Here is a 21,455-nt window from a genome sequence, read left to right as displayed (position 1 = left end):
ACATACTTCTACCATGGAACAAGTTTACTAAGAAGAATATCGAATGAGCATTAAAAAGTTGTTCGCTTTTTTTGTTGTTATTATACAGGGTGGTTTACATATTTTGTCAAAAAATTATTTTGGATATAACTTTGTAATGCCAGTTTGCTTTGTTTCATTCTTTGGTGAAAGAGTACACAGTTGTGTATGAGTAAGATAATGTATCAGAGTTTTAAAAAACCAGGACCGGCTTCAAAAAATTTAGTAGGTTTTTTCCGAACCAAAAGGATCAACCTGTATTCGAATTTTCACATTATCTTATTCATACGCAACAGTATACTCTTTCACCAGAAAATGAAAAAAAAGTAAACTAGCATTACAAAGTTATAGCCAAACCCATTTTTCGACAAAATGTGTAAAACTCCCTATATAATAACAACAAAAAATGCCAGCAATTTTTTAATACTCATTCGATATTCCCCTTAATAATCTTGTTTCATGGTAAAAGTATGTACAATTCTTCATGACTCATCCTGTACAAAATGTCCTTTTTATGATTTCATCACTTCATATTCATTGCATCTATCTCTGCGTAAACGCTAAAAAAATCAATTTACGATATTCTTACTTGAACCATATTTACTTCCGGAATAAATTATTAGCAGTTTTGACTGGTGGTACCTGTGCAGAAAGTATTAACCTTTACATGTGAGGTCGATACAGGAATTATTAAGGCGATCCGGTAAAAAAAGCCGGAATTTGGCTGTCACACCTTAAATACTCTTCGAGGAATGATTATCATCAGCAGGTGCTACATTATCAGTTTCCTTTGTATCTATTTGATCAATTTTTCATGTTGAAACCTGCTCAATTCAGGCCTAAATTCAAGAGGACCTTTCCATAGAAAATGGAAAGAGGTTGCAATTTTTTATAACGCATTAAAAATAATACTAATAGGCAGTGAACCGTAAACATAGGATGTTGATTAAACCATTTAATTGAACGTACCTCATAAATGCATCCTGTGGAGAGAGTACTTAAGATATTACATTGAAGTCATATTAGAATAAATTTATGATTCTGAGCGTCCCATAAAAAAAGTCTTTGTTTGGCATAAGAAAATTGCTAAAAATAAAGGTTTAGGAGTTTCTGCGTAAATGGCTTCGTGACTCTAAAAATGAAAGGTTGTATACCTAAAGCGACCGTACCGCCCCCTGAGGGTGGGGCCTTCTAAAGTCAACCCACTAACTTGAAAGAGAAGCTGCGGTCCAGAATGCCAGGGAAAATAAAAAATGTTGCAGCCAATAATTTCAAATTCCGACTTACGAACGGTTTAAATACAAACGTTATAAGAAAGGGGCAGAGACTGAACAAAATTTTGAACATATCATCATAAAATAGCTTACTTACATTTAAAAAAGGAACGAGAGGATTTTCAAGGAAATTAAACGCATGTCTTAATGGAATATCACATCATATATTCAACAAATAAAGTAAAAAGTGGTCGGTTACTAATTTTAACCTGATCATAAAATTTCCAATGTACAACAAATCCTGTCTTGATAATTAATATAGAGCCTTAAAATTAAAATGTATACGGGTTTACTTGAATAGAAGATTTGTTTCCTGCAAGAAATAGTTCAAGTATGGAATTTTTAGCGTTCACCTATATCACACTTGTTCCTTTCTAATAAATTGGTGTCAGTTTTGCCTGATATTAAGTATATTGTTCCTAATTGTGGGTAAAGACGCAAAATTCCAAACTTAAGTATACAGGTTTCGTAGGCGACGCTACAATTTTATTTAAATATTAACAGTCTTCTGATTAAACATTTCAGGAGAAAAAGTCCACCGTCTTCTTATTCTCCTTAAATTTTTTTATCGCTTCAAATTCCTTCCTCTCTTCCAATGCATTCCTCACATCTAGTATTGTAGCTTCCGACATTGCATCCCTAAAATTCACACAATTCCAAGCTTTTCCCTCGTTTACAACTCTCAAAAACTCACTTATAACCCCGTCTGCATATCAAACTATTCCTAGATCTGCGAATGACATTTTCTGCGAAACTTTTAACGGCCTCAAACATCAGTCTTTCCGAAGCGTTCATCGACACACCAGGAACTAAAACTTCAGGTTTCAACAACACCCCCACATCTAAAGCTGCTTCTTTAACGAATACGCACTCCTGGGAGAGGTTTTTGTCAGATATGTCAATGCAGTTGGTTACTGCGTTTGCGTTTACACGATCTAAAATAATAAATATTACAGTTTTGAAGAGCCGCAAGATGCTTCTTATACACAATGTCAGTTAACGTTTAACGTATAAGTTCGTCGTAACTGGTAAGAAAAAAGAGTAAGGCTCTGCTATCTGCAGATATTCACCTATCACAGATTTTTTAGGAGAATCACTCATTATATTAATATTTTGTTCATCCCCGTTTGAATGCGGATAAACTAAATGCCCATTCCGATGTGAATTGCCCTGATAGCAATCCAGAATCAACCGTTTTTCCTGAGACTCTTTCTCAAATAGTTTATAACTCGCCACTACTGGAGTGTACAGATGTGATCTTCCATACATCACTATGGCTTTAGTGGACCATTGCCTGCTGAAAGGCTCTCTGGACACTATTCGCTTGATAGTTTTGGCCCTTGACCACTAAAAAGTTCCTTGTAAATCTCCCCAGGAATGAATATAAACTACTCACCTCCGCAGCTAATCTCTTGCCAATGTTCCACGAATAATACTCTTCTCTTGAGCAGGCCGTAAATGGATAGGTACACTTGTAATCTTCATTGAGGGCCTCTTGAGTCCACAAAGGGACTCTTTTAAAGAGATAAGGCAAGGCTTCACCCATGTTTTTGAACTTATACTCTGGCAGCTTCAATAACTCATGCTTATTACCAAATAATTTCTTCACAGGTTTCAACCCTTCAACGCTGGGAGACTTCAAGATTTTAACTGAAATAATACCGCCATTGTTAAATAGAACCTGATTGAAGCTTTCCGGTAAAAAACGGATGGATTGGCCTGTTACAGTCTTCAGTACTTTTAGAATAGAATTAGCGTTCTAAAAGTAAATAAAAACATTGCGGAACCACCCTTGAAGTCACTCATAACTCATAACGTTTATCCCTACCTTTTCGGGACTGACGCTAACCTTCTCGATAATCTTAGGCCTGACGCTTCTAGCTCTGCATCTAACAGGGTCTAAGTAATGCGGTCCTAAACCGTAAATCAACTCATTGTAAGCCTGCTTAACAGGAGATTTATTCTTCTTAGGACTTGTCTGGCACTCCTTATCCGAAGTTATACTGTAGGAGTGATCAAGTAAGCAAATGTCGCCCTGATTGGAAACTTCCAGTTCCGTTATTTCTCTTTTGAAATGATCACTAGGTTTTTGCTTTAGGAAGTTTATAGTATCATTACAATAGTCGTGATCATAACTATCAGTAATTTCGATTTTTACAGGATTAATGCTAAAAATTTGGCTACCCGAAAGGGAGCTCGCAGGTATAGCTATGTTTTCCAAGGAGCTTATGCCGAGAACATTATTAGCTTGACTGATGCTAGGAAGTTGCTGTTTCTCGTTGAAGACTTCAGCTGTTGACTTATATATTGAGTCATCATATAAAAATACAGGGATAGTGGTTTCATTTCCTAAAAGATACAAAATATATGTGCAAGTGTATTTTTTGATAATTAAATGATTATTACCAAGCATCTGTCTTTCAGTAAAGGTATTGTCTAATTTCAGTTGATGAATTACATCCACAGGTTTATTCATGGGAGCTTTGAAATAAATTTTTACTCTCAAAGGAAATTCCCCCCAACCTCTCCTGGATAAATGGAAAGGAGGTTGGCTAAAGACAAAGGGGTATTGGCAAAGGAAAATTAATCATATTCTGGTGATTACCTGATATCCACTACATCATGAGGTTTGTAAGATGGGTGAAGATAAAACACCACTTTACTAACAGTCTGATTGGTGACTTCTGCTCCCCCAGAAGGGCCTTTAAAAATTTTCACATAAACCATCCATTTATGGGTCAAATTATTCTGCTCTAAGGATTTTTTAAAATATGATATATTTCCTATGACTACCCTGTGTTGGACTTTAGTCCTATTAGTCACTAATTCATCTACTTGCTTGGGAGCAGCTAATTTTATTGTTGAGGTAGTACTGATCTCATTACTAGGTTCAAGTTTAATTTTCTTAGCCTCAGTTTTTAGATCAAGCTTAGGAAGAGCAGCTTTTCTCTTAGTGCGGCCCCCAAGAAATTTCAGGTTATTGGCATTATTGCCTAAGAGCTTCTTGAGGGCAGGATGTATTCGATTTTGACCCTGCAAGAGGTTGGTGGGGTCTGATGGCAAAGCTGTCTCTGCTTCTAAGGCTTTTGAATTGTAGTATGAAGAAATCAAAACATAGCGCACCACATGCAAAAGCTTTTGTGCTTTAAATACTATCTCTTCAATTTCTTCCAATTGTTTCTGTCTTTGTTGCAATTCTTTGTCAAATTCTTCTTGTATTATTTTCCTAAGTTTGGTTTCTGTTAGTTGGTTATCTGAAAGTAGGAGGTTTTAAGACAAAATTAACTAATGTGGGGTCAGATTTGACTATTAGCTAATTTCCCAAAAAAAAGTTAAAATACAGTCTAAGTTTTTGTCAGGTTCGTGATTTTTATGAAAATTAGTGTGTAGCTAAAGTTAACAGGGCATTAATAATTTGGCTCTTAAGTAGATGACTATATAGGAACTAATTTATATATATTGGTCAGAGTGAGGGAAAGATCGTCAAGGTGTTTCATGTACATTTTCAAAGTATCTCAAAGTATGTTGAGGTATTTCTAAGGTATTTTGAAGAAAACTAGTTATTAACAGCTTTTAATAACTTAAGGATTGCTGTATTTTTCAGAAATCTTTTTCAGGCCTTCTGAATGATTTGAGACTATTGATTTTATGAAACAAGACTGAGAGGAGATTGAGGCAAGTTCTATATGTTTTTTAGTACAATAAATAACTTTTAGCTCTACGCGTCATAATTTTTACTGCTAAAACCCTCCCAATAGCCCTCCCAGGGCTCCTCTATCAATGAATTTAAAGGGTCCCATTAGAAGTTATTGGTAAATTGCTCACCCTCTTCCTCTTGCAGCTCGGCATTCCAAATAGCCGTGTTTGTAGTCTCATAGTCGGGATCTATTTCAATTTTTATATTATCGTTGTTTTTATTATTATCACCATCCATTTTACTATAAAATAACCTAACCTAATTGTTTGGGAATTTTCTCAAAATGTCACACTTCCGGTTGCGTCCGGTCTTTCGTCACTCAGATTCTACCATTAAATTCGGTTAGATATTTACTGCAGTGCTGCCAAATAAACTACATTTCCTGTATTGTGAAAAATGTGGAAATAATATTTTTGCAAAGAATACAAAAAATTGCAACTTGATTTCTAAAAATGTTCATTAATTATTTATTTATTGTTTTGTTGTTTGTTTGAAATTCTTCATTAATTGTTTATTTACTAGCCTTGTGCGCATTTTTTAAAAGAAATATAAACTTAAAGCTTCGTGATAGTTCTCAATTTATCGACGTCTCCTTACGTTGCCAAATCTCCTTTACACAACACACAACTCCACGGAGTGCCTTACTTTTACCACATCTGTCAAAACCCAAATTGCTTAAAGGTCAAAGTCAAATAAAAACCGAAATGACATTATAAAAATAATTAATTACAAAAAGAAGACATCAAAATTGGTATATTTTAAGGTAAGGCCGGGTTTATCGAACTTCTTAAGTATTAATTCCTCATTGTTAATTCCTAATTCTAATTCTTAATTTGTAATTCATCAGAAAGTTTCTGCAAGTTCCTAACTGTTAAGAATGTCATATTAACGACTGGCCAATGGGCAATGTTTGCACAATTATTTTTCTGAAAGCAGTTTTGTCAAACCATTGTTTGAAGCAATTCATGCAATGAACATTCTTCCAAAAAGTGGTTAGGACGGGTATTTTATATCTAGTAAACCTAAACTGACAATTCACCTGCTCCTCTACGCATGCGTCAAGAACTGTTTTCTTAATTCTTAAGTTGGAAGCTTTTAACGTTGTGCATTGACATCAAAAATTAAGAATTAAGACTTAAGTGTCGTTGGGACTGAGTTGTAAATATTAATCTTGACTCCACCTACAGTTATATGGAGATTTTGACAAATAAATAATAAAGCACATGTCAAAATTCAGGTGTGAACTCCAGGATTAAAAGAAAGATATACAACTGGGCCCAAATAACACGTTATTAACTCTTTAAGGGTTAAAAAGTTTGGTAAAACCAGCCTAAGTATTAAGTACTATTTGTTCTTCAGAAATAACAGAAATTTTTGCTGCACCACGGCACCCAGCAGCAATGTCCAAACAATACATTTACTCAGATGGAGAGCAAGCTGTGATAATATCTGATGGTTCTATAATCTGGAATCAACCTCAGGATGAAACACTACCATACTTCGATGCTAATAACCCCCTTGTCACTGATTCGTCTTTAAATGAGACCTATTCCACAGCAATTGACTCCACTGAGAATACTCAATACTTCTCTATCTTAGATGATAGTGCTGAGTTGACTTTAGAAGATCTCAGCAATTTAAATTTAACCCTTGGTATTTAATATAAACAAAATACATTCAAACATTAAAGTTTTTGGTTTTAGGTCCTGAAGAGGTGGCTGTGCCACCCAATAATAATTCAGAAGTAGAAAATAAAGATGAAGAAGTTACTAATGTGGAAAACAATGCCGAGGTTGTGGTTTTCATGCTGGAAGGATCAAAGGATTTGTATGGAATCCAATCAACTGAAGATGAATCAGGGCAAATTCAGAGATATCAATTTACATTTAGGTTTGATTTATATAAGAGGAGATTTAACCATTGACACATTGATAATGTAAATTTAGACAAACACCAGGTGGACAGCTTGAGCCCATACCTGAAACTGTGGTATTGCTTCCCAATGAAGATCAAGCAAGTGAGGAAGTTGTTCCCCAAGAGGCACTACTTAATCCTGAACAGTATTATTTAGTCCCTGCAAGTTTGGAACATGACAAGGCCAGTTTTGAGACATCTGAAGAACAGTATGTTAAGGGTAAGTGAGTATTGGTTAATTTCGAGATGTTTGGCAAACTCAATTTTTCTCTTTAGTCCAAAGAGTAGCTAATGGAGTTGAAGAGAACAACTCACTTTTAAATGAAGTGGAAGAAAATGTTGTTGCAGGTAGAATGTAACTTTATTAACAAGATTTTCAAGGGATTATATTAATGCCATTTTAGAAGCATCTCAATTTGATTTGAGGAGTGCAATTGATGTAAAACAGGAGCATCTGGAAAGCATTATAGATAAAGAAAATGTGCAATCCCAAGAGATATCACAAGAAACATTGCATATAACAAATTCAAGGGAAGAAAATTATGAGGTCTCTGAAAATAAACCTGAAACATTGTTAGGTAATTTTGAGAGTGAGGAGCACTTTTATGATCACTTGATTAGTGAAAATAATCAGATTGAGGTGGAATATGAGACTGAGCTAGTGACTTCTGGAACGTAATATTTTTATTGGTCAAAGAGTAAAACATTTAGTCAATTTGATTTATTTTAGCAATGAAGAGGGGATTGATAATGAAGCTATTACAGAGAATTTAAGGGACACTCTGGAACCCCTTGCAGGTAAAAAATGTCAAAAACAAAAATATTGGTTCTGAATATTATTTTAAGGAGAAACTCAACCTGTTGTGGTCAATAACATAAACCCTGATCAAACGCCACAAGACCTAGTCACACATCAAACTAATCCTCTGAGAGGAGATAAATCAAGAAAATCTCTTGATAATGTCAAATATCTTGTAGTGTACCATGAAAAGGAGAATGTGGATGCTTTATCAGGTAATCCTTAACCCTAAAACAAACTCAATAGTTACTTTTTTCAATATTTTTTCATAGGGGCTCATCTTGCAAATTCGCGCGTTCCTACCTCAAAGACTCTAAAGCCTCAATCCAACTCTAGGAGCGTCTTACGCACGTCTTTTATCAAAGACCCGGACAAAATTGAAAATTCAATCGGCGATAAAGCACTCCCTGAAGATGATGTTTATCATAAAAGATTTGCAAAGAACAAAGACGCCTTACTCGCCAAAAAGTTTCACAATTTTTTGAATAGGTATTATTTTTCCTTGGAAAAAGCTGCATTTTTAATTAGAGAAAGTAATGTTTAGAACGACAATTCCTCAAGCGCCAGTGAGGAAACACAGGCAGCCCCGGAAGCAACTCATTAAACCCATTATAGAGAGGAGCAAGGAAGAGATTATTGTTCAGGAAGTGATTGTTTCTTCAGGAGGGTTTGTGGAAAGTGGCAATAAGAGAATTGAAAATGGAAAATTGCTGGTAAGTTCTTGTTTAACAAACTGGTTTTTAGCGCATGTTGTAAAAGTAAGTTTTTGTTTGGGACAATTGTGAATTCTTTTCATATAGTTTGTGATTCAATTCGAACACTATATATGATCTCCGATAATAAGGTACTATTTGATGTTTACATGTCAAAATAGTCAAAGATGGTTAAATTAACGGTTTTCTGGAGTTATTATCAAAACGTTAGTATCGTTATCCATTTTTAGTGATTTTTAAGCAAAATATATGTATATATATATTACGTTCAACGCCCTTTTCATATTAGCCTTATCCTATTCTTCCTACTCAAGAACCAGGAATTAGTTTTTGCACTAAATTCTAAAGGTGAGGATTTTTCATAGTTATTTATTTATTTTTTACTTGAAACTCAGATTTATCCACCAAATTAACAGATTTTAGCTCTGTCTGCTGTCTATTAAGATTGTCCTAAAAACTAGCTCTCATACAACCATCAACTAGATATAAATGTAAATCCATAATTTCAGATTTTTCATAACAGAAATAAATTATAGAGCATATAGTTCCAGTTCATGAGACACGTCCTGTGTCTATGACTGAGAGACATTATTATTAACCATTTTATGAATCTGAAGGGCCAGTAGAAGAGCACAATTCTAGTTCTCCATAATATCAACATGAGATCTCAGAAACAAAGAACATTTTAGCAGTGTATATTTCATTAATCCATGTAATTTCAAAATTGAAATTTTATTTCAGGTAACTGCTGTTGTGGAACTTTCGGACTCCGAAGAGGATACCAACCCAAATAGAATTCTAAACAAGAAACACCTTACCAAAAATCAAATTTCTGACAAAGTGATTGAGATAACATCTGACAGTGAAGATACTGTAGTGTCTGGCACTGATTTACAAAGCAATTGTAGTGATAAGTCTTTAAAAAGGAAAAGCATTCATAATCTTCCTACAGGTACTGTTAAAAGGAAACGTGGGCGGCCTCCTAGGAAAGCGCTTGTTACACAAGAAAAGTCTTCAGTACCTGACAGCACAAGTAGTGATTTAATTAAAAAGGAAGTAATTTGCCCCTATTGCCCAAAAACATTTCCCAGTCAAAACAGCCTTAATACTCACATCAACCACCACAAATTGAACAATCTTCAGAACAAAGCCAAGATGAACATGCCACGTCAATCCTTGCTTCGAAAACTAGAGTACAGCCACAAGTGCGAGAAATGCGAGCAAACATTTAAAAACAACATTTTGTTGCAAAAGCATGAATGTGCCAAAAACACTAGCCACAGTTGCCCCGTGTGCCTTCAACAATTCAGAAACATAACTCTGTTTAATATGCACAAGAAAAGTCATGTGAAGTCCAACTTAATCTACAACACGAGTGTGTTGAAAGTATCTCCTAGGAAAGCTACAGTGACTAAATCTCCACTGAAGAGTAATTGTTTTAAGTGCAGCGAATGTCCCAGAGTGTGTGATTCTGAGACTAAATTAGCTGTTCATGTTAAAACACATAAAAAAATCATCTGCTCTTCATGTTCCGCTACATTTACCTCTAAAGTATTGCTGGATAGTCACGTTAGGACCAACTGCGTCAAGAACAAGCGTTTAGCCTTTACAATCCAAAAGAACTTGGCGAAACCCAGCCCCGCGATAGCAAACACTAATAAAAGTTTAAATCGGTCAGTTCTGGGTGTGAAAATAGAGTGTGAGCAATGCCCCATGAAATTTTCTACTTTCCGGAGTTTGTATACGCACAAGGTGCAAAATCACGGAATGAGCACTCCGGATAAGAACTTGCTGGTTAAACCCAAGAAGAAAATTTATAAGGAGAGGGGGGCCCATGGCGGTGTTCCTGCAAGTCAGCGTCTACAGAAAGCCTTTGCAGCCATGAAGCAGAAAATAATAGAATCGGGCAGTTTGACTGTTCAATAACGTTTCGGTTTTGAGTTATTTTATATATTTTTTAATTTAGTAGCAATAATTATAGTTTTTCATGTAAATTTATAAAATATAGACCATTTTTTATATTATTATTTATAAGAGTGATATTTAAGATTCTTCTACAATTACCATTCTTGTAATAAAAGTTTTCTAATATGTGCGATTTTTAAGTGACAACCCTGTAATCTGTATAGAACCTTATTTGGTCAGTAAGTACCAAGTAAAACTTATTTCCAAAGTATACTTTTGAGCAACGCAGTGATCCAATGAGTATAACAACAAGGTCCCATAAACACTCAAGTAAAGAAATTCGGAGGTAACCATAATTGCAGATTCGAATTTGTAATTTTTATTTTGACTATATAATTTAGATGACTAGATAGGAAAACTCACAAATGAACTCAAAAAAACTATTGAGAATGAGGAAAACTCTTTAATTAATAAATTTAAAAATAATTGAAAATTGTATACTTTTAACTCTAAAGCACGCATTATCAATGATGATGAGGAGGTGGCACCGGCATGACCGCTCTCATCATCGGCGGCGGCATTGGATTGAACATCGGTGGTCTTGGCGGTGGCGGCACTGGGAGCATGGGCGGCGGTGGTGGCACCCCTCCCATCATATGAGGCCTCGGCACTATTGTTGGTTGTTTTTTGTTCTCGATTTTGAAAGCGAATTGCAGGAAGAATTGTTTGGTGTCTCTGTTCCAATGAGTCCAAAATTTGTTGTCAATTTTCTCTACTTCTCGACTGGGCACCTTGAAGGCTATAGTTTCATAAGGTTCAGCTGCAAACAACAAGTATTGCCATTTGCGGTCCGGAGGTTCAATTCGTTGTTCATATGCAGACATGAATCTGTGCCTTGGCAATACATGGTCTGCAATTTCTGTGAAAAAATGTTTTTAAAACCATTACAATATTGCATTTACTGCCTCTTTCAAGTACCAGGATAATCAATTTGGAACAATAAGCTCTGCTGGCCAGTTTCTGGATCCCTCTGTTTGGTCACTCGATAACCTGGCCGCCCAATTTTAACAAATTTCTTGGGCTCTACTCGGGGTTTCTCAGGCTGTAACATTGAAGGGGCATCTTTGGCCTCCTTAGCTGCTCTTCTAGCTAAATTTGCCTAGAATTCACAACCGAAATATAAGCTTTTTAATCAAATCATACTACAAAAATCTTACTTGATGTTTCTTGCCCTGTGTGTGAGCCAAATAGCTACCCTCATTGTTATGCAAAGTCAAACATAATTTGCATTCATACGACCCCAAATGGTTTTTCATGAAATAGGGATCTTTTTGTAAATCAATGGTTTCTAAGGCAAGTTGCCTTAGCCGCTCTCTGCGGTCTCGGTTCGATTCTGACCATGATGCCACTCCACCTCCTCCTGTTTTGCCTCCCGCGCGGTTTTGGAAATCCATGATGAGGCTGAAACTTGTGTGAGGGGCACAGATATAGGGCCAGAGAACTATCTTATTGTGTACGAGGGCAAACTTATGGTTGTAGGAGCGTTGGAAATGCACCTAGTGATTCTAAAATTTAGATTACAATTCCTTAAGTTTAAACAATAAAAAATACTCTATTTCGTGTTTTTAAGTAGAAAACCGTGGAAATAGAAACATATTAAATATTTGCAGTTTTTTAGGTCCGCCGGATTTGAGTGAAGCTAAAATGGAGTAATAGGTGACAGGTGGGACAATGACGTTGACATAATTAACATAATAATTTTTCCATGCCAAAGAAATATCTTTCTGGCAACGCTGCGTATAGTGTTCGCTAGCAGTTGGTTTTAATTACTTTAATTTATTAAATTTAGAATGTTATATTAAATAATATCTAGTAAGATAGAGAGAAAAACTTTCATATTTATCCATTCCTAGCAATGCTTCATCACGCGATCATGACAGAAAATTTTTTTACAAAGCATTTTTCATCAAGGTTCAATGGGAACACGTTAATACGTTCAAAATCTATTGCTTGAATACGTTTCCAGAGCCTCCACAGTTTTAACGCCTTATTTTCACAGGTCCATCACATTGCGCCATCACCATTTTTTATTCTCATTCACCATTTCGTCACAGTTCAGATTATAAGCTTGCTTATGAGCAGACTTACTATACAGGGTGATTTTTTTTCGCTGTTTCAGAGCCTTAGGGGTCAATTTTCAAAGAATGTGAGATCTGGTAATTTAAAGAAAACTGACGCCTTTTTTATGCATCAGATTGGCGCAAAGTGCGGGCTTTCTTCTTCGATTTCTCGCCTATTCAGAATCGTAGAAAGGTTCGTACGCTACCTAATTAAAAAATAATAAATTGTCTTCGGTCTTATTCCCAAACAGGATACGCGATTGTGTAAGGTACCGCAAGATTTTCAACACTACTGGACGAGTTAATGTGGCATCAAGCGATCAACATCCGATAGCGCATCTCGCACTCATCGAAGAAGCGTATTCTTGCGTTCTGCCTATAAAGAATGCCGACGTGTAACAGGTCTTCAATAAGTTGACGATGAAGAGAAAGGGACCTGCAACAATTCGTGGTACTTTTACTGTTAAGCCACGACGTTCTTCGCCGGCAAGAAACCTCGCCTAAGACCGTAGAACGTAGGTCTTGCACCAGATGATCTATCTCTTTGATGAACTTTTAATTCCACAGACTCCAATTGATGTCAGTACCTCGAGAGGCCTTGGCGGGCAAAAGTCCTCCTGTAGGCGCGAACCACCGCTTTTTCGAATGCGGTTGACCTTTCACGAGATTTTTGTATCTCTGCTAAGGCAACTTTCCGCTAATAAATGAATTATTTTCGTATTACATAAACGAAAAATTGAATACGCCGCGTACGTTTGTCCACACGTTCGGTCGTTTGGCTAGAAGAAGTGAAAACGCGTCGTAAAAGTAATTTAATTTTTTCTTCCGTTACAATAGTGAGGTATATCGGACGCGCCTTAAAGAGAGCGATCTTTGAATTGCTTTGGGACCACGGATGGATTTCAGATTACTGCTGAGAAAGTAAGTTTTTGTCCGCTTTCTTTTCTAGGGCCAAAAGGCGCTGGATTTCAAACACACACAACACACTCGACGGTGCCTTTCGTGCCCCTAAGGCCCAGTTGCCGCTAGACTAACGCTATTCGCAACATAAGTAGGTCCGGGCATATGCACTTCTCAGTACTGTCCGGTGGCTGCGACTTATCTTTAAGCATCACGCACAAATTATAAACATGATTAAACCCGATGGTCAAGGTCTCCAAATACCAAAGGTGGCACGGATGGCATTCGGTACGAATCTAAATGGATGCGCCTGCCAGTTACTTCGCCGCAAAAGAATTCGGGTCCTTCAATAGAAAAGTCTTCGCTAATTTGTTCTGCCGCGTATGTAACGAGCAGGTTTGTTTGAGTTCAAATAACGAAATGATTTCACTTCTTGCGTTTACACAATCGGGAGATGTTATAGAAACCTCACGGTTGTATGACAATTAATTAATTTAATAAGAGTGAATTTGGAACTTTCGTTAGCTTCAACTGCCCACTTAGGAGATCGAGGTATGCTCATTACGGCGGTTCTCACATCATTTGACGAACTCGAGAGTCGTGCCAAGTCTAACGGTGATGGGGCGAGGCGAAACCAACTAATCCTTCCCGTTAAGATTTTCCAAATAACTAAATTCTTATTTATAACAATAAAAACCGAATGAATCTCCTCAGATTACCTCATGAGTCTGTGTGACCTTAAACCTTGCAAATAGCCATCTCGCATTGCTTCAAAACAGGAAATAGTTTCAAGAACGTCATCATTGTATGCAAAACCGCCTATTACATCTTCTATTGAAAACAGTAAAACTCTCTATTACTAATTCTGTTACATTTGGGTCAATTTGGTGTTATGACGATGCTGTGTATGATGTGTTGTATAGGAGAAAATTATCTAAATGAATTGTACAGGGTGGTCCGAATTCGAGGCGCATCGTTGGGATCTCGGAAACTATGAGAGATACGAGGTCACCCGAATCGGGGCAAAGTTGCACAACTTAGTATCCAAGAAAGTGCCACTTCGAAGCCGGAAAAATTCCGAATACTTCCGAAGATATCCGGAAAAAACCGAAATTTTGCTACATCATTTTTACTTCTCCCTGACTTAATTTGAAGAGATATTTTAAAGCAAGTGCCACTTGATTATTACCACTTTTTCGTCCCTACAAGATGGCGTTGTGAAATTTGAAATATGACGTTTTCGATTTTTCGCAGTTGCGCAAGTGCAGTTTCTCAAAAGGGTCAACGCAAAAGCTGTCGCTGTTTTCCTTTTTTCACAGCCAGTTCCTGCTTTCTTGCAATAATTATTATACACTTGTTACCTAAGGCAAATTTAATTTTATTCTTCTTTCAATGTCACCTGCTAAAAATGAATTCATTAAGTTTATACATTTATTCATTAGACTTTAAGATGTCTGATAGTGAAAGTTTAATGGTTTTAACAAACCATTGGAAAACTGCAATTTCCATAAGATTTTATCAACATTAAGAACCCTATGGTAGCCCCTTTCAAGCAGATCTATAACCGCAATGGATTGAGCAATTAGTTTTAGTATTTGTAGACAACTTATCTACATTCTCTATCCTCGCCACCTATAATCCTGGAAAAGTTGTAAATATCACTAATTCTATTGGTTGAAAAATCCAATATGGCTAATTTTTTAGCCAATCAAATCGCGAATGTCACATTTAAATTTGAATGAAACACATCATGCAGCCGATATTAATGGATTTTCCTTGGAGAGAATTGCACTTCACACACCTATGGGAGTTGGTGGACTTGCACCTTGATCTCTGGTGTACACATGACGCGATTGCTCTCAAAAAGTAGCTCAGATTAACCGTTCCGATGTGCTTTATAACACTACGCAGACGGACTTGAAAACTTATTTTGGTGCTGTGCCATGAAGGGCCCTTAAAAAGCTTTTCTAGGGCTCCAGGACTTGAGGTATCAAGGATCAATACAGGATGTATATGGTTCTAGTAAATCGCCAAATTTAAACTAATCTTTTTTCATATACTTTCATTTTCTGCGCGAGTAATTACTTTAAGTGCTATTTGTTAGTGTTTCGTTTCTTTTTATGTATGCGAGGCTGACCTCTTGTTCAACCATATGTAATCAAGTGTTATCCATGTTTAATGAACAAGAGGCTACACACCGATTTTTATTAAGGAAAATATACGCACTTTCTTTGATTTTATGTTTATCACTGATTCGAGTTCGAGTTCCTTGGTAACAATACTAACATCGTTTCGTTTAAATCTGTGACCGTTACTAAAGGCACGCGAGCTTATATTCTAGCTATAACATTCTCTAATTTTTATGCAGTTTTGGTGTTGAACGTAGTGTATTTTCTGCCCAAAAACCATTTTAATGTTAAATTTATCTTTTAATCTCTAAAAAACTATTGTAATTTATAAAATTTGATTTTACAAATGTGGTATCAAAACTATAATTTTTGAACACAGTCGCCCGAACAATTGACATGAGTCCTATCCCGGCAACGTAAACTTCTGGTCAACTACGTTCGAAAATGCATCTACAAACTGCCAGCTCCACAACGTTTATATTTCTACTAAATTAAAGGTCTAAAATTATGAACGTGATGAGTTTCAAAATCTTCCAATAAATACATTTTCCAGTATGGGGGACATGGACATTTCACTTCGCAAAGCGTTTGAGACGAACGAACAATAGGTCTCAGACGTCTACAACAAATTCATAAATCTTTTGGTGATCTATTGATCAAACTGGCCTTCAATCTGCCTCCAGTGCAATAATCTTTTATGTTTTTATTATTGACTAACAATTATATACCCCACATTTCCCTTATAAGACTACATTAACATGCATTTACGCCTATGTATTGCTGTATTATAAACCTGCGTTCTCACGTTCACGAAAGTAACCCACGAATAATGTTTTAAAAATAACGAACTAGATCTTGAGAAGTCGGTCGTCATTACAGCTATAAATTCCTAAAAAACACACACCAATAAATAATGCATATCCTACAATTTACCGTATAATCTTCACGTACGTGTTTCTTATATAACTATTACCATTGCAGATGATTTACTTCATTAGCCTCCTCTCGCTCCTGACCGGCCTTACCTCCCAAGAATACGTTCCTTGCCAGGAAATCTCCCCAGAGCTGCGCTTCCCTTGCTCGTGCGCCCTCGGCCCACTGGAGGCAGCCCTGGAAAACAACCCTTCTCTCTCCGTCAATTGCGACAGGATCGTATTCCCCAGCGACGCCCCCTTTTTGCCGTTTGGGGCCCCGGTGGTGTCTTACAGACAGAGATATGCGGGGCATCAGGTTTTGCCCAGTCAAATATTCACCTCCAGCCTCCCCTTGCGCGCCCTCGATCTGTCTCACAACGCTCTAAGAAAGCTCACTGAAAGAATGCTGCATAATGTGCAAAACACTTTAACGGAGCTAAAACTGGGCTATAATTTATTGGGGGACACTTTGAACCCCATTTTCTCCACCAACGAATTTAGGGGATTGAAATATTTGAACTTACTGGATTTGAGCGGGAACGGCATTAAGACGATTGAGGAGGGCATATTGGAGGGCTGTCTCAACCTGAAGGTAACGATTTTGGGCGTTAATTAATTAATTAAGTAAAAATTCGTATCATGGCACAGGAATTGTACTTGGATAACAACGACTTCAGGCTGATCCCCAGCACCTCGCTGAACGGTCCTAAGGCGTTGAAGCTGCTATCGCTGCGCAGCAACAATATTGGTAAAAACCCAGGGGGCAAACGACCATCGTATTAAACACTTAAGCGAATTCTTATAGGCTCGATTACCCTGGACTCATTCAGCTCCAGGACCAGCCTAGAAACTGTGGACCTAACAGATAATCTAATCGCAACCATCGATAGCGGGGCCTTCCTCAAAATGGGGCCCATAAGGACGCTCCTTTTGTCCCACAACCGGCTAACAAAATTCAACAGTGACGTGTTTTTGGGGGCAGAGAACCTGAGCAAACTGGACCTCTCTGAGAACTTCATAACTGAATTCCCCACAGTCTCTTTAAGGGTCTTCAAAGGGCTGAGACACTTGAACCTCTCCTCAAATCTTGTGCAGGTTGGACATCTGCGGAATAATCGTAAATTCACTTTTTATGCCTAATTAAATATATTTCAGACTCTGGACAATTCAAATCTGGCTTCCCTCGCCTCCCTGCATCAGTTGGATCTGAGCAGAAACAGCTTGACCAACATAGTTCCAGGGACGTTTTTGGGCTTAAAGCAATTGAGAAACCTGGACATTAGTGTGAACTCCTTGAGGACCGTGGAGGACGACGCTTTTGAGGGCCTGGACAATTTAGAGCAGCTCAATCTCAAAGACAACAACATCCTGCTGATCCCCGCTTCTGCGTTAGGGAGGCTTCCACGTCTCACTTCTCTACAATTGGATTACAATCGTATCACTGCCTTATCGGGGGACATCTTGAGGTCCATAGCGGAAAGAATTGAGATTCTGCTATTGTCCACTAATGTGGTCCGGGAGCTGCCCGCAGAAATCTTTCAGGATCTTAAGAATTTGAGATATTTAGACTTGCGGAGAAACTGGCTGACTGTCGTTAATGCCGAAGCTTTCCTGGGGCTCCAAGACTCTCTAAGACATCTCTATTTGTCTGAAAATAGAATAATGACTCTTCCAGAGCCTCCAATTGAGTTAAGGGGCCTTGTAACCCTGGACCTAAGCAACAATCACCTGACGGAGTTGCCTAAATCGTCGTTTCATCTGATGCCCTCTTTGAAAGCTTTGAACCTCAGCAACAACATGCATCTCCACAAGGTTCCGGTCAGTTTACTTAGAAACTTAACCAAATTGGAAATTCTGGATATGAGCAAATGCGGCCTTCAAAGCTGGTCTCCAGAGCTCCTGCTGCACTCAACCTCACTGATCCAGATCCGTCTGAGCCACAACAACATTTCAGAATTGCCGGACAACTCGTTGGTGAACATGCCCAACTTGACTTCGGTGGACTTATCTTACAACAACATCAGCAGCATCAAGCACTCAGCTTTCGTCTTCGTTATGAACATAAAGCAGCTGAGCCTGAAAGGAAACTTGCTGAGCTCGTTTAAGGGGGAGTACTTCAACACCGGCACCAGCCTGGAGGTCCTGGATTTGTCAGAGAATCAGCTGAGCTATCTCTTCCCTTCCTCCTTCAGGATTCATCCCAGGCTCAAGCAAATCCTGGCAAGGAAGAATAAGCTCAATTTCTTCCCCGCGGAGGTCATAGCTAATCTGCAGTTTCTGGAGCTGATCGACTTATCCCATAACGAGCTGAAGTCCATAGACGAGCTGGACTTTGCCAGGCTGCCCAGGCTTAGATCGCTGCTTCTGTCGAATAATAACTTGGAGAGTTTGAGCGAAATGGCGTTTCACAACAGCACTCAGCTGCAAGTGCTGGATTTGAGCCACAATAAGCTGGATAGGCTGGCCGAGAGGACTTTTGAGGGATTGATCAGGCTGGAGATTTTGAACGTAGAAAATAACAATTTGGCCGATTTGCCCGATAACATCTTCGAGAGAGCGAGGCTGCAAATGCTCGACAATGTAGTTTTGTCCAGGAACAAGTTCGTCGTTCCGCCCCTTAAGGCCCTGCAGCGACAGTATTTTTTCTTGGACTCGGTGGATTTGTCCCATAACAGCATCGAGGAGATCCCGGAGGAGGACGGGATCATGGTCAACATCAAAAAGCTGGATTTCTCTCACAACCCCTTGTCGCCCGAAGCTATTGCCAACATTTTAAGCGAACCGAAGACTGTAAGAAGCCTAAATCTGGCCCACACCGGAATGTCGGAAATCTCCAGGCTGGAAACGCCCTTCTTGAAGCAGCTGAACATATCGTTCAACAACATCTCAAAGCTCTCCGAAGGCGTTTTCGAACGGACTACTTTGCTGGAGGAGTTGGACGTGTCGCATAACGAAATAACCAGCCCCAAAGTGTGGAAGTTTTTGAAGAATCTGCGAATGTTGAATTTGTCTAATAATCCCATTGAGGAGATTTCCGGAGACGCATTCGAAGGGTTGAATACTCTAAGGTGAGTCTCTTGCTTAAGCAAACAGGATTTGCAACCCTCCTAAATCCACCAATTTCTGTCCAGATATCTGAGCCTGCACTCATTGGAGGAGTGCTCAAAAATCGAAAAAAATTCCTTCAAGCACGCCCCTAATCTCCTGGAACTAAGCGCCTACGGATATCCTAAATTAGGCTACTTAGACATCAACGGGGTCCTGCAAAATATGCCCTTGTTGGAGAGGGTGATGATCGAAACCAAAGATGCGGCCATAGGCAAGGACCAACTGCAGTCAATGCTGCACCCTAGACTGAAAGAGCTAAGCATCACCGGTTTCAGGCTGAAAAGCGTGTCTTCGGGCACTTTATCCGGAATCAAGGGTAGATACATCTTTTAACAACTCAATCGCCCCAAAAAACTTCCATCGTTTCATCATTTTAGGGCCAGAAGTACTAATTCGCTTATTAAACACCTCCTTGACCTCAATCCCCCCAGCCCTATTTTTCCCCGTTCCAAGATCGTCCAAAACCATCCTGGACGTCACAGGCAATCAACTGACCACTCTGAGCGTGCAATTATTAAATACTCTAGAAGACCGAAGGGGGGACTTGAAGATCACAGGACTTCAGTCGAATCCCATTATTTGCGACTGCAATTCTAGGGTCTTGAGGAGATGGCTGCCTTCTCATATGATGACGATAAAGTGCCACGGCCCTCCTTACTTAGCTGGGAAGCTACTGGGGGAAATTGGAGACAATGAGCTGACTTGCGATACCAAGAAAATGGTCCTACAGACCACCACCACGCAGAGCAGCAGCGTCTCAACCGACACTACGAGGGCGCAAAAAAAGACCACTGAACCTGACATAATATGGTCAATGCCTGCGACGGAAAAGCCCCAACCGAAGGTCAAGACCGCCTCCAATGGTCAGTCCACTTTAAACAACGATGATACCCTGATTATTGGGATTGTGGGAGGAGTGGTGGCATTTATCGCCATTCTTATCATTATAATTTGCATTATAAGGTACTAAAAAGATCGTAAAAAACGCAACTGAATATTTATGAAATGCGCAAGTTAAACTTAGTCAATGTGAAATTCCGATGTTGACTAAGTTTACCCCGCTGATGGTTTACCTCACTGATGAGTTCTGATTTTCGATTTTTAGATTAAGGATGAGTAGTTCTCAGTACAGAGGCGGACCAGTGACCACAGGATCGATAGTAGCACCAGGCATGATTGGCTCGGGTAGCAGCTGCGCGTGTAGCGTAAAGGGGGCTCCCGCAGGATCTACGCTATATGCCGTTCCGCCAAGTTATGCGGCCACCTTGCCTCACAAAATGGCCATACATCAGCAAGGTATTGAGTCATGTTTATATGCAGGAAAAAATTGTTTGTTTTTTCAATTGTATTAGGTGTTCGCGTACCCAATACGACCTACTCGACTATGGGGAGGGGGCCCTACTACCAGCAAAGCAACATGCAGCCTTATTTCATAGCCACGTACCCATCGGACGATAAAATATATCGATAGTTGTCCTTTTTTCGAGTGGAAGTGATTTTGTACATAAAATTAAGCCATATTGGCTTGAGGGCTGCCCACACAGTATGCGATGAGAGCCATAACATTAGCGACTTTTATATTTATTACATAGGAATTTTATTTGTATATACCACATAGCAGTTTATTATTATATCAATATTATTGATTTATAACAAGTACAAACTTGAGTTAATGTAGAGGGTGTTTCATAACAGTATATCAAAAATTCAGTGGGTTAATCTGTGGATGATTTTAAGAAAGAAAGCTCATTTGAACATGGATTCGTTTTCGCTTTCTATCTGGAATACAGGGTGATAAAAAAAGAATTATTTTTTACCACCCTGTATTTCAGGCAATAAGCAAACACGGGCCCATATTTATATGAACTTTTTTTCTTAAAAACATCCACAGATCGCCCCCCCCCCCCCTCCTGAATGTTTTACATACTATTATGAAACACCCTGTATATGTATATTTTTTTACT

General features: G+C 38.4%; 4 protein-coding genes across 4 annotated transcripts; 2 read left to right on the top strand and 2 right to left on the bottom strand.

Moving 5' to 3' along the window:
• Positions 1 to 1,436: 1,436 nt before the first annotated feature.
• On the bottom strand, positions 1,437 to 5,285 carry D12 (YEATS domain containing 2 homolog D12). Its single transcript, XM_066391529.1, has 8 exons — positions 5,118 to 5,285; positions 3,898 to 4,546; positions 3,699 to 3,844; positions 3,121 to 3,641; positions 2,689 to 3,051; positions 2,363 to 2,639; positions 1,987 to 2,227; positions 1,437 to 1,931 (listed from the first exon to the last, which is right to left on the bottom strand). The coding sequence occupies exons 1-8, from the start codon at positions 5,224 to 5,226 to the stop codon at positions 1,814 to 1,816; spliced, it is 2,424 nt and encodes an 807-aa protein (XP_066247626.1). The 5' UTR covers positions 5,227 to 5,285; the 3' UTR covers positions 1,437 to 1,813.
• A 385-nt stretch (positions 5,286 to 5,670) lies between these two features.
• LOC136414530 (uncharacterized) lies at positions 5,671 to 10,498 on the top strand. The gene is made up of 11 exons (XM_066398632.1): positions 5,671 to 5,752; positions 6,349 to 6,642; positions 6,693 to 6,879; positions 6,936 to 7,123; positions 7,180 to 7,251; positions 7,308 to 7,578; positions 7,634 to 7,701; positions 7,750 to 7,917; positions 7,975 to 8,191; positions 8,247 to 8,415; positions 9,157 to 10,498. Exons 2-11 carry the CDS (start codon positions 6,390 to 6,392, stop codon positions 10,339 to 10,341), a joined length of 2,778 nt encoding a protein of 925 aa, XP_066254729.1. The 5' UTR covers positions 5,671 to 5,752; positions 6,349 to 6,389; the 3' UTR covers positions 10,342 to 10,498.
• A 270-nt stretch (positions 10,499 to 10,768) lies between these two features.
• Positions 10,769 to 11,921, bottom strand: Sf3a2 (splicing factor 3a subunit 2). The gene is made up of 3 exons (XM_066394945.1): positions 11,538 to 11,921; positions 11,299 to 11,479; positions 10,769 to 11,239 (listed from the first exon to the last, which is right to left on the bottom strand). The coding sequence occupies exons 1-3, from the start codon at positions 11,772 to 11,774 to the stop codon at positions 10,845 to 10,847; spliced, it is 813 nt and encodes a 270-aa protein (XP_066251042.1). The 5' UTR covers positions 11,775 to 11,921; the 3' UTR covers positions 10,769 to 10,844.
• A 1,090-nt stretch (positions 11,922 to 13,011) lies between these two features.
• Positions 13,012 to 21,404, top strand: LOC136414501 (chaoptin). The gene is made up of 9 exons (XM_066398552.1): positions 13,012 to 13,361; positions 16,451 to 16,975; positions 17,032 to 17,131; positions 17,189 to 17,478; positions 17,539 to 19,451; positions 19,515 to 19,807; positions 19,869 to 20,454; positions 20,597 to 20,787; positions 20,844 to 21,404. The coding sequence occupies exons 2-9, from the start codon at positions 16,451 to 16,453 to the stop codon at positions 20,960 to 20,962; spliced, it is 4,017 nt and encodes a 1,338-aa protein (XP_066254649.1). The 5' UTR covers positions 13,012 to 13,361; the 3' UTR covers positions 20,963 to 21,404.
• Positions 21,405 to 21,455: the final 51 nt, after the last annotated feature.

Source organism: Euwallacea similis, chromosome 1 (genome assembly GCF_039881205.1).
Source record: "Euwallacea similis isolate ESF13 chromosome 1, ESF131.1, whole genome shotgun sequence".
NCBI classification, from domain to species: Eukaryota; Metazoa; Arthropoda; class Insecta; order Coleoptera; family Curculionidae; genus Euwallacea; species Euwallacea similis.
The sequence above is the reverse complement of the archived record's forward strand: the minus strand, read 5'-3'. Positions and strand labels throughout refer to the sequence as shown.

Excerpts from the sequence above, each read along its gene's own strand:
- D12 (XM_066391529.1), bottom strand. The coding sequence starts at position 5,226 with ATGGATGGTGATAATAATAAAAACAACGATAATATAAAAATTGAAATA. Across the intron at positions 3,642-3,698 it reads TACTGAAAGACAGATGCTTG|GAAATGAAACCACTATCCCT; the intron begins GTAATAATCATT and ends TGTATCTTTTAG. Across the intron at positions 2,640-2,688 it reads GCAAGAGATTAGCTGCGGAG|TGGTCAAGGGCCAAAACTAT; the intron begins GTGAGTAGTTTA and ends GGAACTTTTTAG.
- LOC136414530 (XM_066398632.1), top strand. The coding sequence starts at position 6,390 with ATGTCCAAACAATACATTTACTCAGATGGAGAGCAAGCTGTGATAATA. Across the intron at positions 6,880-6,935 it reads AGATATCAATTTACATTTAG|ACAAACACCAGGTGGACAGC; the intron begins GTTTGATTTATA and ends ATGTAAATTTAG. Across the intron at positions 7,252-7,307 it reads GGAAGAAAATGTTGTTGCAG|AAGCATCTCAATTTGATTTG; the intron begins GTAGAATGTAAC and ends ATGCCATTTTAG.
- Sf3a2 (XM_066394945.1), bottom strand. The coding sequence starts at position 11,774 with ATGGATTTCCAAAACCGCGCGGGAGGCAAAACAGGAGGAGGTGGAGTG. Across the intron at positions 11,480-11,537 it reads CACAGGGCAAGAAACATCAA|GCAAATTTAGCTAGAAGAGC; the intron begins GTAAGATTTTTG and ends TGTGAATTCTAG. Across the intron at positions 11,240-11,298 it reads GTTCCAAATTGATTATCCTG|AAATTGCAGACCATGTATTG; the intron begins GTACTTGAAAGA and ends ATTTTTTCACAG.
- LOC136414501 (XM_066398552.1), top strand. The coding sequence starts at position 16,451 with ATGATTTACTTCATTAGCCTCCTCTCGCTCCTGACCGGCCTTACCTCC. Across the intron at positions 19,452-19,514 it reads GAAGGGTTGAATACTCTAAG|ATATCTGAGCCTGCACTCAT; the intron begins GTGAGTCTCTTG and ends ATTTCTGTCCAG. Across the intron at positions 20,455-20,596 it reads ATTATAATTTGCATTATAAG|ATTAAGGATGAGTAGTTCTC; the intron begins GTACTAAAAAGA and ends TTCGATTTTTAG.